The 13,286-nt window shown below is 32.3% G+C and overlaps 2 protein-coding genes across 2 annotated transcripts in view; one reads left to right on the forward strand and one right to left on the reverse strand.

The window, feature by feature from the left end:
* LOC115885743 (glycogen-binding subunit 76A-like) overlaps nucleotides 1–13,286 on the forward strand; it is a 426,966-nt gene that overhangs the window by 307,172 nt on the left and 106,508 nt on the right. The gene's annotated exons all lie outside the window — the stretch shown is intronic.
* The window catches only part of LOC115885741 (baculoviral IAP repeat-containing protein 6), a 105,522-nt gene that overhangs the window by 89,339 nt on the left and 2,897 nt on the right, over nucleotides 1–13,286 (reverse strand). The window contains exons 7-8 of the mRNA XM_030904748.1: nucleotides 4,410–5,081; nucleotides 1,045–1,775 (exon numbers count right to left, since the gene is read on the reverse strand). Coding sequence (XP_030760608.1) covers nucleotides 1,045–1,775; nucleotides 4,410–5,081 — 1,403 coding nt within the window. The remainder of the gene's footprint in view (nucleotides 1–1,044; nucleotides 1,776–4,409; nucleotides 5,082–13,286) is intronic.

Consider the following 13,286-nt stretch of genomic DNA (forward strand, 5'->3'; position numbering starts at 1 on the left):
ACGGATGAAAAACCGTATTTTTAAATACGAGTGATATTTCACTCGAGCGATCACTCGGTTATTGCAATCGCTTGAAACTCGAGTACTCGATTATTGAAATTAATCGTTTTTTCCCATCACTAGTAACAAGTAACTGCAATTAACATTTTACCAACACCATAGTCTTTTTCTTTTTTTTAAGTCTTTAATTTTAAAGTTACAAAAATAAAACATACAAAAAATGTCACAGGTTAAAAAAATAATCAAACCAATTTAAAAAAAGAACTAAATTTAGCTGTGAACGTATCTGTTTATTGTGAACGTATCTATAAATTTAAAATTAAGATTAATTCTTCTAGTATGCATATTTGCGAACACTTTTATTACATTTTCTTCAAATGAAGGAGAAGAAAGCATACTCCCTACTATCAAATATAGACAAAATAAATAGACAGCGAACGGGAGACGTAATGACGGCCGGAAAGTTCGTTAACCTCGAGTCGCGTTCGGCGTCGTTCAAGATGTAACGAGTACAATCGCATCACGGCGCTGTCGAGATATTTTTAGCGTTTAGCGTAGGTTTTTAGCATTATCTATAAAGCTTGACCAATACACACATTACATAATCGAAATTGAATTTAATTATTTGAATAAATTTACTGAGAATAATTTTAATTTATTACAGGAGATAGGACTTTAAAAAAAAAACATATTATTACAATATTTTGAAGGGATGCGACGCATCACCCGCATCAATAGAAGCTTCGCCGCTGACGACTGTGGACCATGTCGTTGGGGATACGGATCGTGGTAGCAGAAAAATAAAGAGAAATTTCACATCTAAAGGATATTTTTTTTTTAATTTTTTTTAGATACCATCAAAACCAGAATTTTCACATGTAGGTGTAGTATTTTTATGATTTTTATTCATTTTTTAAGTTTATTAGTTTTTCGGTAACTTTCTTGCAAAAAGCGTAGTGCTTTCAAAAAAATAGACAAAATTCATCTAGAAAGTCTGCTCCTCAAATATACAGTCGAGTTCATAAATAATTAGTTTTAAATTACCTTTACTTTGAACATTTTTGGACTTGTCAAAGTAACTGTACCACTTTGTTCAGTCAAATCCAAGTGATGAGCAAGGTTCACAGGTCCGGCAAGAATATCAGCATTATGTGCTCTCAGGTATTCCTCAGAAACAACAGGATTCTCAACTCTTCTCAGCATGTCAATGGTTACAGTATCATCCACCGCAAACTTAACATCTCTACTATGACCTATACCGCTTTTCGTTTGTCGCAAAAGTGACACTTCTACGCAAGGTTTGTTTGAAGCATTTTGGAGAGTAAAATGGACATCTACGTGTCCTAGAACCATAGATGAAGGTAAGGTTATTTCGAAAATGTGTTCTTCCCAGGTTGTTGTATCAGTCTGCAGTCGCCATGTTTTTGTAAAAGCTTCAGTGTTAACTATGGAAGAGTTCCGTCTTTGTCTTATTGCTTGTTGAAATTCACTCCAGCAAGAGGGTACAACCACATTATATATTGATCTGATTGGAGCAAACTGACATAGTTTTTGCAAAGTCCTTAAGTCTTCCAATGATATATTGCTGGGTGGTTCTTTGAAACAACTTATTGTATCCCACTTATCTAGGGAACTTAATTCTTTAAAAGAACTGTCGATTCCAAGTCCAAAAATATCGTCTTCTTCGTGTTCATCGACCGACTCATTGTCGCTGTCGTTTAGGGCAAAGAAATGTAGCGATCCTTCTCGGGTTGATGCACATAATCTGTCTAAACCTGAAAAATCAGAATATCAAATAAGATTTTGAAAATATAACTGAAGAATAAAAAAAAACTAAAAAATAAAATACAGTATAACTTATTGAAGTTATTGAAGTCCGGACAGTCTCTAGAACGGGTAATCTAGTAATCCGGACACGGCTATTATTCGGGCATTTTAGAACATTTGTCACTGAAATCCGGGCGCAAAAAAATCATACGCGAAATCTCAGAATAGTAGAGGGAGATGGCCGACTCTACGCCACAATGACTAAAGACTACAAGGACATGTAACGGCCATATACGGGCTACAGCAGAATTTGTGACCTTAGACGCCATTTTTTTGGACATAACGAATGAGCCATCAGCTGGTTATCAGCGACAATTTTAGCGATTTTAGTTGGTTGTGTGTTTAGCGAAATAGTTGGTTGTGTGTAGTGAACTTTGTATAAACTACATTACAATGGTAATTTGTTCAACTTTCAAGTGTAAAAGGCGCAATGATAAGAAAGAGCCAGGAGTTACGTTTTATAGGGAAATAAACAGTTCACTACACCTTTTTAGCGTTTTTTTTATTGAATTCGATAATTATTTTTCTGATATTATAGGTACTTGATATGTGCTATACGTCGATACTAGTTTTGTACCTTTTGTTAACATTTTAATACGTTTTTTTCGTAATTAATTAGTATGATACCATCGGATACACCATAGGCGTAGTGAAAACATTTGTCAAAAATATAAATATCGCTTCAAGCGGCAATGTTAAGAAAAATATGTGCCACGGCACTGTTTGGAAGAATGGTCAGTTTGGTCTCGGATGCTATTTGTCCATGTATTCTTTTATCATTGCTACGCCAGCTGCCGCCGGACGCCGGAAGTGACGTCAGGTGTCGGGGTGGGGGGATGCTGGAAGTGATGTCAAACGTTATCTGTCAATGTCAAACGTCAAACTTTAAACGTCATCTGTCAAATCTCTCAATGTCAAACGTCATCTGTTAAACTGGGTGGGTCTTGAGATGAAGTGTGGAGGAACGAGGGGAGTGGAGATTTGTTAGGATTTGTCGACGGTCGGCGGATATGAGTCATCATCATTTTTTTACGTAAAAAATAAGAAAATGTATATTTTTTGACTCATTACTTTTATATAGATCCTGAGAAAAAGATATAACTCTTCAAATCAGTTAAAAAACATGTAGGTGACGCCCCGTACAAGTAGCAGTCAAATTGATATTGAAATAAAATTTCTCATGCCAAAAAAACACCCAGACACGAATTTTTATCAAAATATTGACGTTAGTTCAGAAATTATTTGGAAAAAGCGGAAATATTAATGAAATTTCTACACCCTGTATCTCCTAAACGAAGCCATTTCAGGACATACATTTATATGAACTTTTTTACTTATTTTTATCTGCCTAAGTTTCCAGAATACAGTTCGGACCACCCTGTATATTTTATTAGAGCCTCTCTACCATCTGAATAATTACTAATAAAAAGTTGTCCATTATTATCCAATGGGTAATTTATTTGTATTGAGGAAAATTTCTCGTATGTAAGAAAAAAAATTAATAAATAAATTAGATACTTTTAGTTTTAGTTGTTCTAAATTTAAATTAATTTAATATATTAAATATAGAATCCCTTATAAAATAATGATTTATTTAAACTTATATAATGTTATTTCCAGTATTTTTACTGGAAATAACATTTTTTTGTCATTGAAGACCGGAAAAGGTATAAAACCTAAAGCCCTATATAAGGTTTTACTCCTGTCAATTAGAATGGAAAACACAGTCTAGAGAACTGACGTCAGTTTTGTGAATGGTCTCTCGTTTTAGCCGCGTCTACAACTTTTTACCTGTCAGGTAAGACGGATTAAAGACAATCGTATACACTAGAAATTTTACTCGCGGTTTTATCAATTATAGCATTGTGTTTAGTGAAAAATAAGTGGATTTGAGTTAGTGTTCGACAGTAATTGCGCTATTAGAACTCTGAATTCAAAAATCAATATATCGAAATCTATTAGAAATAATTAATTGTAGTTTTTTTCAAAAACTTTCTTAATATGTCTCTATATTTTCTTCGCAGACAGTATGTAAAAATCTTTATAAATAAAAAAGTTACATGACTGCTAAAAATTGCTATGCACTAAAAGTAAATGGATGGGTTATTTAAAATTTTTGAATGGAAAAGAGCAACCTTGTCGAATTTTTCTTATTTAAACATATTGTAAATCCGATCTTTAAAATATAAAAAAAGTTTCTAAAGTGGTTATTAAGTTATGGCGTGTTGTGTTAAAAAGTTCATTTTTAAATTATCGCGATTACTGACGTTTTCTCGTTATAAAAAAATGGACACCCTAACGATATCCCTATAATTCTATTTCAGATGCTCAGAAACATATCAAATCATTTTCTCTAGTTATCTTTTCGAAAAAAAATCTTTTTGAAAATAAGTGGTTTGTGATCGTGATTTTTAATTTACTTGATAGGGAAAGACATACCGGCAACGCCGCAACAACACACCGTCGCATTTCTCTCACTCCGACTTAATAAGATCCCTATGCGATTTACTTCACACATGTAAATACCGACCCAAAGGTAACAGTTGCCAGCCCGGTATAATATAATAAAAAATTAAACTTACTGTTACAATATGCAGCTGATACAAACTTCTTAGATTCAATCTTAGCAAAACACACTGTCTTTAACGTGGATAAATTGACAATTCTTACAGCACCATCTATACACACTAAAACTGCGTTTCCTTCAACTCCATTGTTAGTTTTAGTAGTTGGGACTTTAAACTTATCCAATACGGGCAATAATCCCACGGCCAATGGTTTCTCAAAATTTAACATTTCTCTAACGATAACAGAATCTTCAATAATTTTAACCATTTTACTTGAGAAATCTAATTGATAGATCAAGAGAAAACTTTTATTACAATACTGACTGCAGACAGTGACTAAAATATGTCCATCATCTTGTGTGGACACTATGTTAGATATCTCCAAATGTTTCACATTACGACACTGTTCAGGTAAACCAATGCACTGAACAGCCCTTGAGTAGTTCAGTTTCTTATTAGATTGGTTATTTTTTAAGTCCACTATGTGATCCGATATACTTGGTTCAGTAGTCTCAGAGAGAAATGGACCATTTGGTAAGTTTCCCAAAATATCACTTGCAGATGAAGAGTCAGCCTCTGTATTGTTTGTGTCCACAGTTAGAAGTCTAGGGCCACTGTGCGGTACCTTTTTCACATTATTTGGAGTGTTTGAAGTTGGTGGTGGCACAAAGACTGTATCGCTTTCACCTAAATATAAGTATAACAAATAAAATATGTTAAATATTAATTAATCCAGTATCAGATGCAACTCATTACATAGATTGGAAACAAACAGGTAAAACTGCTCTTAAAATAATGGTAAAGAAATTAAATATCGGTTTGCCAAAAAGAGTTTTTTTATTATTGAATTATTTAAAAAAAGTTTATGCAAAATTATTTCAGCATGTCTAATGGTGGATTTATATGCATCCGTCATGCGTGGTCCATCGTTCCGTCACTCCAGACACGTTCAAGTGTGATCTGTCATTTTTGAAATAAAGTAATAAAATTGTTTAAAATCAGTGATAGACCACGCAGTATGTAAACCCACACTAATAATAAAACAAAACTAAAATACCTATAAGCAACTACCAAGAAAACGCTATTTAAATTATTTATTAAAACTGAACCTCAACGTTCAAAGTAAAGTCTAAGTACATAGTTTTAATTTTTCTTTAATATTTTTGGATGGTTAGGCAAATTCGTTTAACCAGTAAAAAGCCACTGAGAAGCTGGTTAACGTTTGGATTCTAAACAGTGGTATCTGACCAAAAATAACTTTTTATTTTTTAATTTCTCTTTGAGTTGCATTAACCCGCCTCAAAGGTTCACACATTATTTTCATTGCGTCAAGTTTGGCCTCACACATTATTTTCATTGCGTCAAGTTTGGCATCTTAAAAAATTACGTTCTTTATTTTTTTACAAATATTTACGAAAATGTAACAAATAATATTGTATAGGAATTATTATCGTTGAATTAAATTTGTTTTATGAAATTTGAATAAACAAAATACGATTTTTTAAAAATCTAAAAAAATGTATTGTATAAAGTCCTTTAAGTTTTATGAGATCTGGTATATAGACGTAAAATTAAATTATAAACAAGCTTTCTCTTTGAACTTTTTTGGTAATTTGTCCTCTAATGCATTTTTTTGTATACAGGGTTCGGCAATAATAAACTTGTGAATTTTGTTGTTTGAAGTGCAAACCTAAAGCACGACATATAGTACAATCGGCAGACTAACTCTGCCTTGATCGTATTGTTTAAAATTACTATAAAATTTGACCTTGACGACGTCATTCGGGTGTCCAAGTCAGGGTCGGATTAAAACGTATCAAAAAAATTTCATAGAAAATAAACTATTGATATACAGGTCCTGTATTCGTCGGCCCAATCTAATCAATCATCGAGCGGCGGAGCTACATCGTCAGCCGCAGGAGATAGAAAGAAGGGTGCCGGAGCTAAAGCCAAGAAAGGCGCCGCAAAGAAATCAGCAGCTACCGAAAAAAAGGCGCCGAAAAATGCTGCCGGATCTCCAAAAGCTAAAAAAGCGGCAGCCGCTTCGTCGGAGAAAAAAGTAGCCGGAAAAAAAGCAGCCGAAAAGAAGAAAGCCACCTCTGGCGGAGCAGCGACGGCCGCCTCTGCTAAACCCAAATCTCCCTCTAAGGCGAAAAAGTCCAATAAAGCTGGACCGACAAAAAAACCTAAGGCCCCAAAACCGAAAACAGCAAAAACATCCACCGCAGCAGCTTCCGCCGGCTCCAAAGTCTCCATGCCTCTCTTAATAAGAAGATGTAATTTTTACGGCAGGTACGAACAATATATTTGCCATAAGGACAATGACAACATCAGATCTTATACCTAGACGACGTACGAGATAAAACAATAGAAAATATATTTCTTAAATGAAATAATTTCAAAAATCGGTTGTTTTCAGAACCACAAATTTCTTAATTAAAAAAAAAGAAAAAAATATGCATAAAATATATACTTATGGTAATAATTACAATCCGTCTCACTCCCTTACCCTTCAAATATAACGGTCTCAAAGTAATAAAAATAAGCTTATAGTTAACTATCCTTAATACTAAGATATTATTTAAATTCGAAAATATATTGCTTTACATCGATATAAAAACAAGCCGGCCCTCACCAATCTACTCTATATAAATAGAATTCTAACTAAATCGAAAACCAAACTTTGTCTTCTTTACAGGCTCATAAATTAATTATCTATGCAAAAAAAACTAAATAAACTATTTCTTGACAATACATTATTTTTGATATATATGCATAGATAAAAGAAAATAATCTACTATATATTTATATATGTCAAAGTCGAACTTTTTGTTGTTGCTAACAAATTTACAAAGGTAAATAAAATTAAATTGACGTTACGTTGGTAATCAAAACGGCTTGGCGTTCCTTTTTTGTCAATCTTGATTTATTTTTATTGTCATACCCGTGAATATTATACCTAACGCCCTATAATAATAGATCCAAACATGATATTAACTTATTAACTCGAGTGCAAGATAATAACGTAGCATTACCACATCTTTATAAAATTAAATTGGTTAAAAACATTAAAAATTTCTTTCTTTCGAAAATATAGTTGTTGGTCATAAAAAGGACCGATTTTAGGTTTGGTTTGGTTTGGTATTACAACTGTATTACAGGGTCATATTAAAAAACGATACTGTACTGTTATGGCTTATATTTGGATTATTCAGTAAATAATATTCTCAGCTCATTTTTATACTTCTGAAAAAATACTGGGTTTTGGTTAGGCCTATAAAATATAACACTTGTTTGTGTTAGGTCTAAATGTTTTAAGCTAACTGTGCCTACGTTATTAAACCCACCATGAACCCTTAATATGTTTAGTCTACGATCGTAAATCAATTGAATTCCTTTTTCAGAGCAAAAGTATGGTTTAAGGCTTGTGGTAGACTGGATTTGTCCGCAAAAGTTGAAAAACTTCACCAGAGTCACCGAATATGAGGCGCTCATTTCCGTACGCAAATGTTTCTGAAGAGAAAAAGGAAACTTAAATCGTTAACCGGGCATACTCCTCGAAAAGTAAAAATGAAGAAATCAATCAAATATTTGACTGTAGAGAAGAGACACTTAAAATTAAAAAACATGCAACTAACAAAAACATGTCCGGATTTACAAACAAGAATTAAAAATACCCAATAAAATATCTATTGAACAATATAAAGAGGCTACATACAAATTATGCCCATCAATGGACGTAGCAAATTGTATTAATTTTCAAATTTCATAAATTAACAATTATCTGCTACAGGAAGAAGATTCACCGTTGAATTTAAATATAAATATCTGGCGATGTACTTTTCCGGGCCGAAATTACATATAAGACGCTTTTGCCAAATCTATTTACCCTTCCATGTCTAGAGCCACGAGAGACACTAAGAAAATTAATATATGACATCGATATCAAACCTGGCTTAGAAAATCCTAGTGTATTTGAGACTCTAAAATGAAAATATTATTTATTATATTATTAATCGATATTGATGAGATGAGTATATTAAGTAGTACTGACTCAAAGCTGCCACATAAGTGTCTGTTGTCGATGACAAAAACTACGACACACGGTTACTTTCTGTTGTTGGACACCCAAATGGTAGCGTGCGCAAGGATATGCGCGTAGCGTTGACCTGCCGATTGTTTTATATGCCGTGCCTAAAGTATGTACTAGGATGTATTTCAGGAAAATATTTTAACTTCTATAAGGTGGCTCAAAAAAGTGTGAGTGGATCGGGATGATTTTTTTTAAATGGAATACTATGCATTTTTTGGCTTCCTTTTAGATCACTTTATATAATCCTAAGATATAAGTAAATATATTTCGATAGTTTCAGACATATTAAGAAATAAATAAAAAATACATGCTTTTCAACCTTTCTTAAAAAAATTATTAAAATTACAAGAACTGTCTTGAAATCAAAACTATATTAGGTATTTACTTTAGATGGTCTGCACTTACTTTGCTGTAAATATGGTAATTGTAAATCATATAGAATGTTCAGAATTCTACGCCAAACTATTTAAAATACAAAATAATTTTTCTTCATTTTCTTAAATTCGCAGTTTTATATTCCATATGGCATTTTCTACAGTAAATTTTTATCAAAGCCACTCAATAATTTTTCTCTCGTATTTTACCCTTGAAAGAGCCATATGAAATAATACTGCGTGTATCTGCAAAACCAGGAAAAGTTTTGAACCAGGAAAAGTTACTATAAATACAAAAAATGCTCATTTTTTAACTCTCATCTAATAAAAAATAATATACAGGGTGTTCCATTAAAAAAAACAAAGATTTATTAAATATTTTAGAAAGTTTGGCGTAGAATTTTGAACACCTTGTATGACTTAAGATTACGATATTTATAGCAAAGTAAGTATATACCATCTAAAATAAATAGCTAATATAGTTTTGATTTCAGGACAGTTCTTGTATTTGTAATATTTTTTTCAAGAAAGGTTGAAAAATATATTTTTTTATTCATTTATTAATATGTCTGAAATTATCGAAATATATTTACTCATATCTTAGGATTATATAAAGTGATCTGAAAGGACGCCAAAAATGCAATAATATATGTACATGGAGTTCCACTTAAAAAAATCATCCTGATCCACTCATACTTTTTTGAGCCATCCTATAGAAGTTAAAATATTTTCCTGAAATACATCCTCGTACATACTTTAGGTTTCCACTTAAACAAAATTCTCAAATTGTTTATTCTAGGTGCTACAAATGCCCGATGCACTATTGCCGAACCCTGTATAAGACAATTTTTGTCATATGCCGCCATGACAGTTGTACATGTCAAAATTACTATTTTTGTTATGAACATGGTGAAGTAATTCCACATAAACTTTTATTTCAAAAAATCAATATTTTTTCCATTTGTTGCCAACATTATGGAACACTCTGTGGTATATCATTTGTATGATATAAATCAAAGATTTTGTCTGTATAGGCTTGGTGCATTTCAGTTGATTATTAAAATTCCGACCGCAGCGCTCCATCGGCAGAAATCAGAAGTTTTCACTGTGTATTTCACACAGTTCAGATGTTGATAACATTTAAATTTAAAATTGTGGCTTTGTGATAATATTTAAGTGATTTAGTTGTTAAGAGTTCAGTTATTGAAACTAACACTCAGATATGAGGTTTGTGTGATGTAACGCTATTTCGGGTATCAAAAATTAAGTAAAAAAGAATCCGAACTGGGCGTCGCTCTGTGTTGTGACAATTTCAAATGTTAATAAAATTGTCGAAGAAAATGTTAGCACGTAAAGGAGAGTGTAATTACGTGGTTGTTGGGTGCAATAACATTCAATTACTCAACTTTCCCGGATATTCAACTCCCCCGAAACAACATTTTATAGCTTCTCACGCCGATTTGATCAAAAGCAAAAATGGATTCAAGTAGCTCGACGAAACAAGTGAGTAAACAAAGTGCCCATTACAAAATCAAAAAAATTAAATAGGCATATACTATGAGAGGATAAATTATAATTTGCGATATTAAGTGCGTGGCCCCACGAGGCGTACAACCTAGCGTAGCGTAGAGATGAGAGGATCGCGAAGCGTTTAAATGTATTGAAGTAAATGGAAGTGACCCCACATACAGGCGCGGATTGGCGCGTATTTTTCTATTGTTCGCTCCGCTTTACGTGTGCAGCGTTGAGTATTGAGTTGTATGTTGGGCCAAGGCCTAATGGTATACTTGTTTTAATCAACTAGTGCGTAAATTTTTTATTAACATCTTCTAAAAGTATACTTTATATGTACCTTTAGAAAATCGTTATAAGCGAAATAGCTACAGTTATGTCTCCGCTAGCGTAGTTGAAGTCATCTATAAATTTTTATTACCTGAAAAAATTATAATACAAGTTCTTCTGAAAATATCAAAATATTTACTTTTTCATTTTTATTTTTAGAATTTTCATAAATTGTACTTCGTAACACTTTTAGAATATTTAAATAATAAATTTTTTGTATACTCGCTATTTAGACGCGTATGTTTGCATATACCGGTTGTTTACGATTTTCTTCAATGGTGGCACCACCGCTGGTGAATACACCAAGCCTATATACAGGGTGCTACAAATTCGAGGTACGAGCATTGGTATCTCGGAAACTGTAATAGATACGAACATGGTTAAATTGGGGCAAAGTTGCGCTTTGGGATGTTCACCAAGATGCCATCAAAAAAGTTTTAAAAATTTCAAAAATTGCTGAGTTTTTGGGAAAAACAGATTTTTTTGAAAATCAAATTTATTTTTTCCTGTCGTTACTTTTTAGAAAATCAAAAAACTAATTACACATTCTATAGCCACATTATTAGGGCTATCTGATAGTATCTTTAGATTTTCAAATTAGCTGATAATTTTTAAGATACAGAGGCGAACTTAATTTTTTTAAATACGGACCTGCATTTTTTATTTCAGATTTTGAAAGAACTCGGTCTTCTGAGTACAATGATATGCCACACTTAATATTTTTTTTTGTTTTGACATTTGAACATAATTTATTTAAACTAATTTCAAGTCCGGCTCTGTTTTTTTTAATATTTAATCTATTCATCGTTATATAATATTGATAAGCTTTCAAACTTAACAATGACGTGGGGTAAAACATTGAATCCGGAAAATCAAATGCAATAAAATAATATAATATAATTAATATAAACAATCAAATCATTTTCCCCGGAAGTTGTATTGGAAATGGTAGAGCAGTATAATGTCCAGCGAGGTTCATGGACCTATCGCCAAGGGGCTACATTATTTGACGTGATTTGCAAAAGTGAAATCAATTCATCTCAATATTTACAATAAAGAGTACAAAATGCATTCGGAAGTATAAGAAAAAAGTTCAAAGAGCTATTAATAAAATTGAACGAAAAACAAATTTGTGCAATAGGGAGGGTGGTAACCCTTTCCAACATGTAGAACATTAGAAACTAGTTTGTAGAAGTTGATTTATTTATAATAACTACTAATAGCGCTGATCAATATTGTTGCGATGAATATAATCAGATTAAATAATTTAAGAAACCAGAGTCGGCCTTGAAATTATTTTAAATAATAATTAAATAGTTTTGTTGCTGTTAACCCTCAACTGGCGTGGTGGGGTCCAGGGGACCCCAAGCACTATTTAAACCTGTGTAAAATGTTTACGTTTAAGAATTAGGCCTTGCCGCGCCATTTACCTTTAAGTTAGGGTACCAATATGCAACTGTTAAAGGCGCACTTGATTTTATCAAGTATTTTTCCTACCAGCGGGGGCTAAAGTTTCCTTGGGGTCTGTGTGGCACCACCACGCCAAGAATGTTACATTATTAGGATGGTGGGTAGTCTAAAAAGTATGCTTCACTGGGACGCTAATTTTGAGGAAGCATTAATTGAGTGGTTTGATGAACTTAAAGAGGCTTAAGTGAGATGAAAACCACCGAGACATTGATTTTTCTCCGATTCTGAATCTCTTACTTATAGAAGAGACAAAAATTGAATAATCAATATCAGAAAAGACAGAGATGTGGTATATGGCAATCATAATGCAATGAAGAAATGACAAAAAACAAAAATCTCATGAACCAAATGTGCACGATCCATGTGCGGCAAATGCAGATCCTATATTAGCATAAACTGTATTTGAAAAAGTTATGATCATTCAAGGTTTGCAGTTTTGTTGAAAATAATTTATGTTTATTACTTTAGCTTCACATTTCAATTGTTTGTACTTTTAATAATACGGTAAAATCATAAAATATATATGTTTTTAATTTCTATGGGTTTCTTAGCCAAGTTATATTTTTGTTGTCAAAAATTCCTAAAAAATGCTTTTTACTTTATTTTTGTGTCCGTTCTTATTAATTTGTTGAAAATTAATGAAATAGTTTGTTCACAAGTTTGAATATATTGTAAACAGTGTTAAAATAACAAGCTTTTTATAAAATCTCTTCATCGTGTATTTTAAACTAAAAAAAAAAAAATTGGGGTCCGTCGGACACGCCATAAGCGTTACAAAAATTCACCACACCAGTTGAGGGTTAAGGTATCCAAAACACAAAAAAAAAGGATAAAGTGTGGCATATCATTGTATTCAGGAGACCGAGTCCTTTCAAAACCTGAAATAAAAAATGCAGGTCCGTATTTAAAAAAATTAGGTTGGTCTCTGTATCTCACAAATTGTCAGCTAATTTGAAAATCTAAAAATACTATCAGACAGCTCTAATAAAGTGGCTATGAGAATGTGCAATTAGTTTTTTGATTTTCTATAAACTAACAACAGAAAAAAATAAAATTAATTTTCAAAAAAATCAGTTTTTTGCAAAAAACTCAGCAATCCTTGAAATTTTAAAA

Source organism: Sitophilus oryzae, unplaced genomic scaffold (assembly GCF_002938485.1).
Source record: "Sitophilus oryzae breed Bouriz unplaced genomic scaffold, Soryzae_2.0 scaffold_41_pilon_pilon, whole genome shotgun sequence".
NCBI lineage: Eukaryota > Metazoa > Arthropoda > Insecta > Coleoptera > Curculionidae > Sitophilus > Sitophilus oryzae.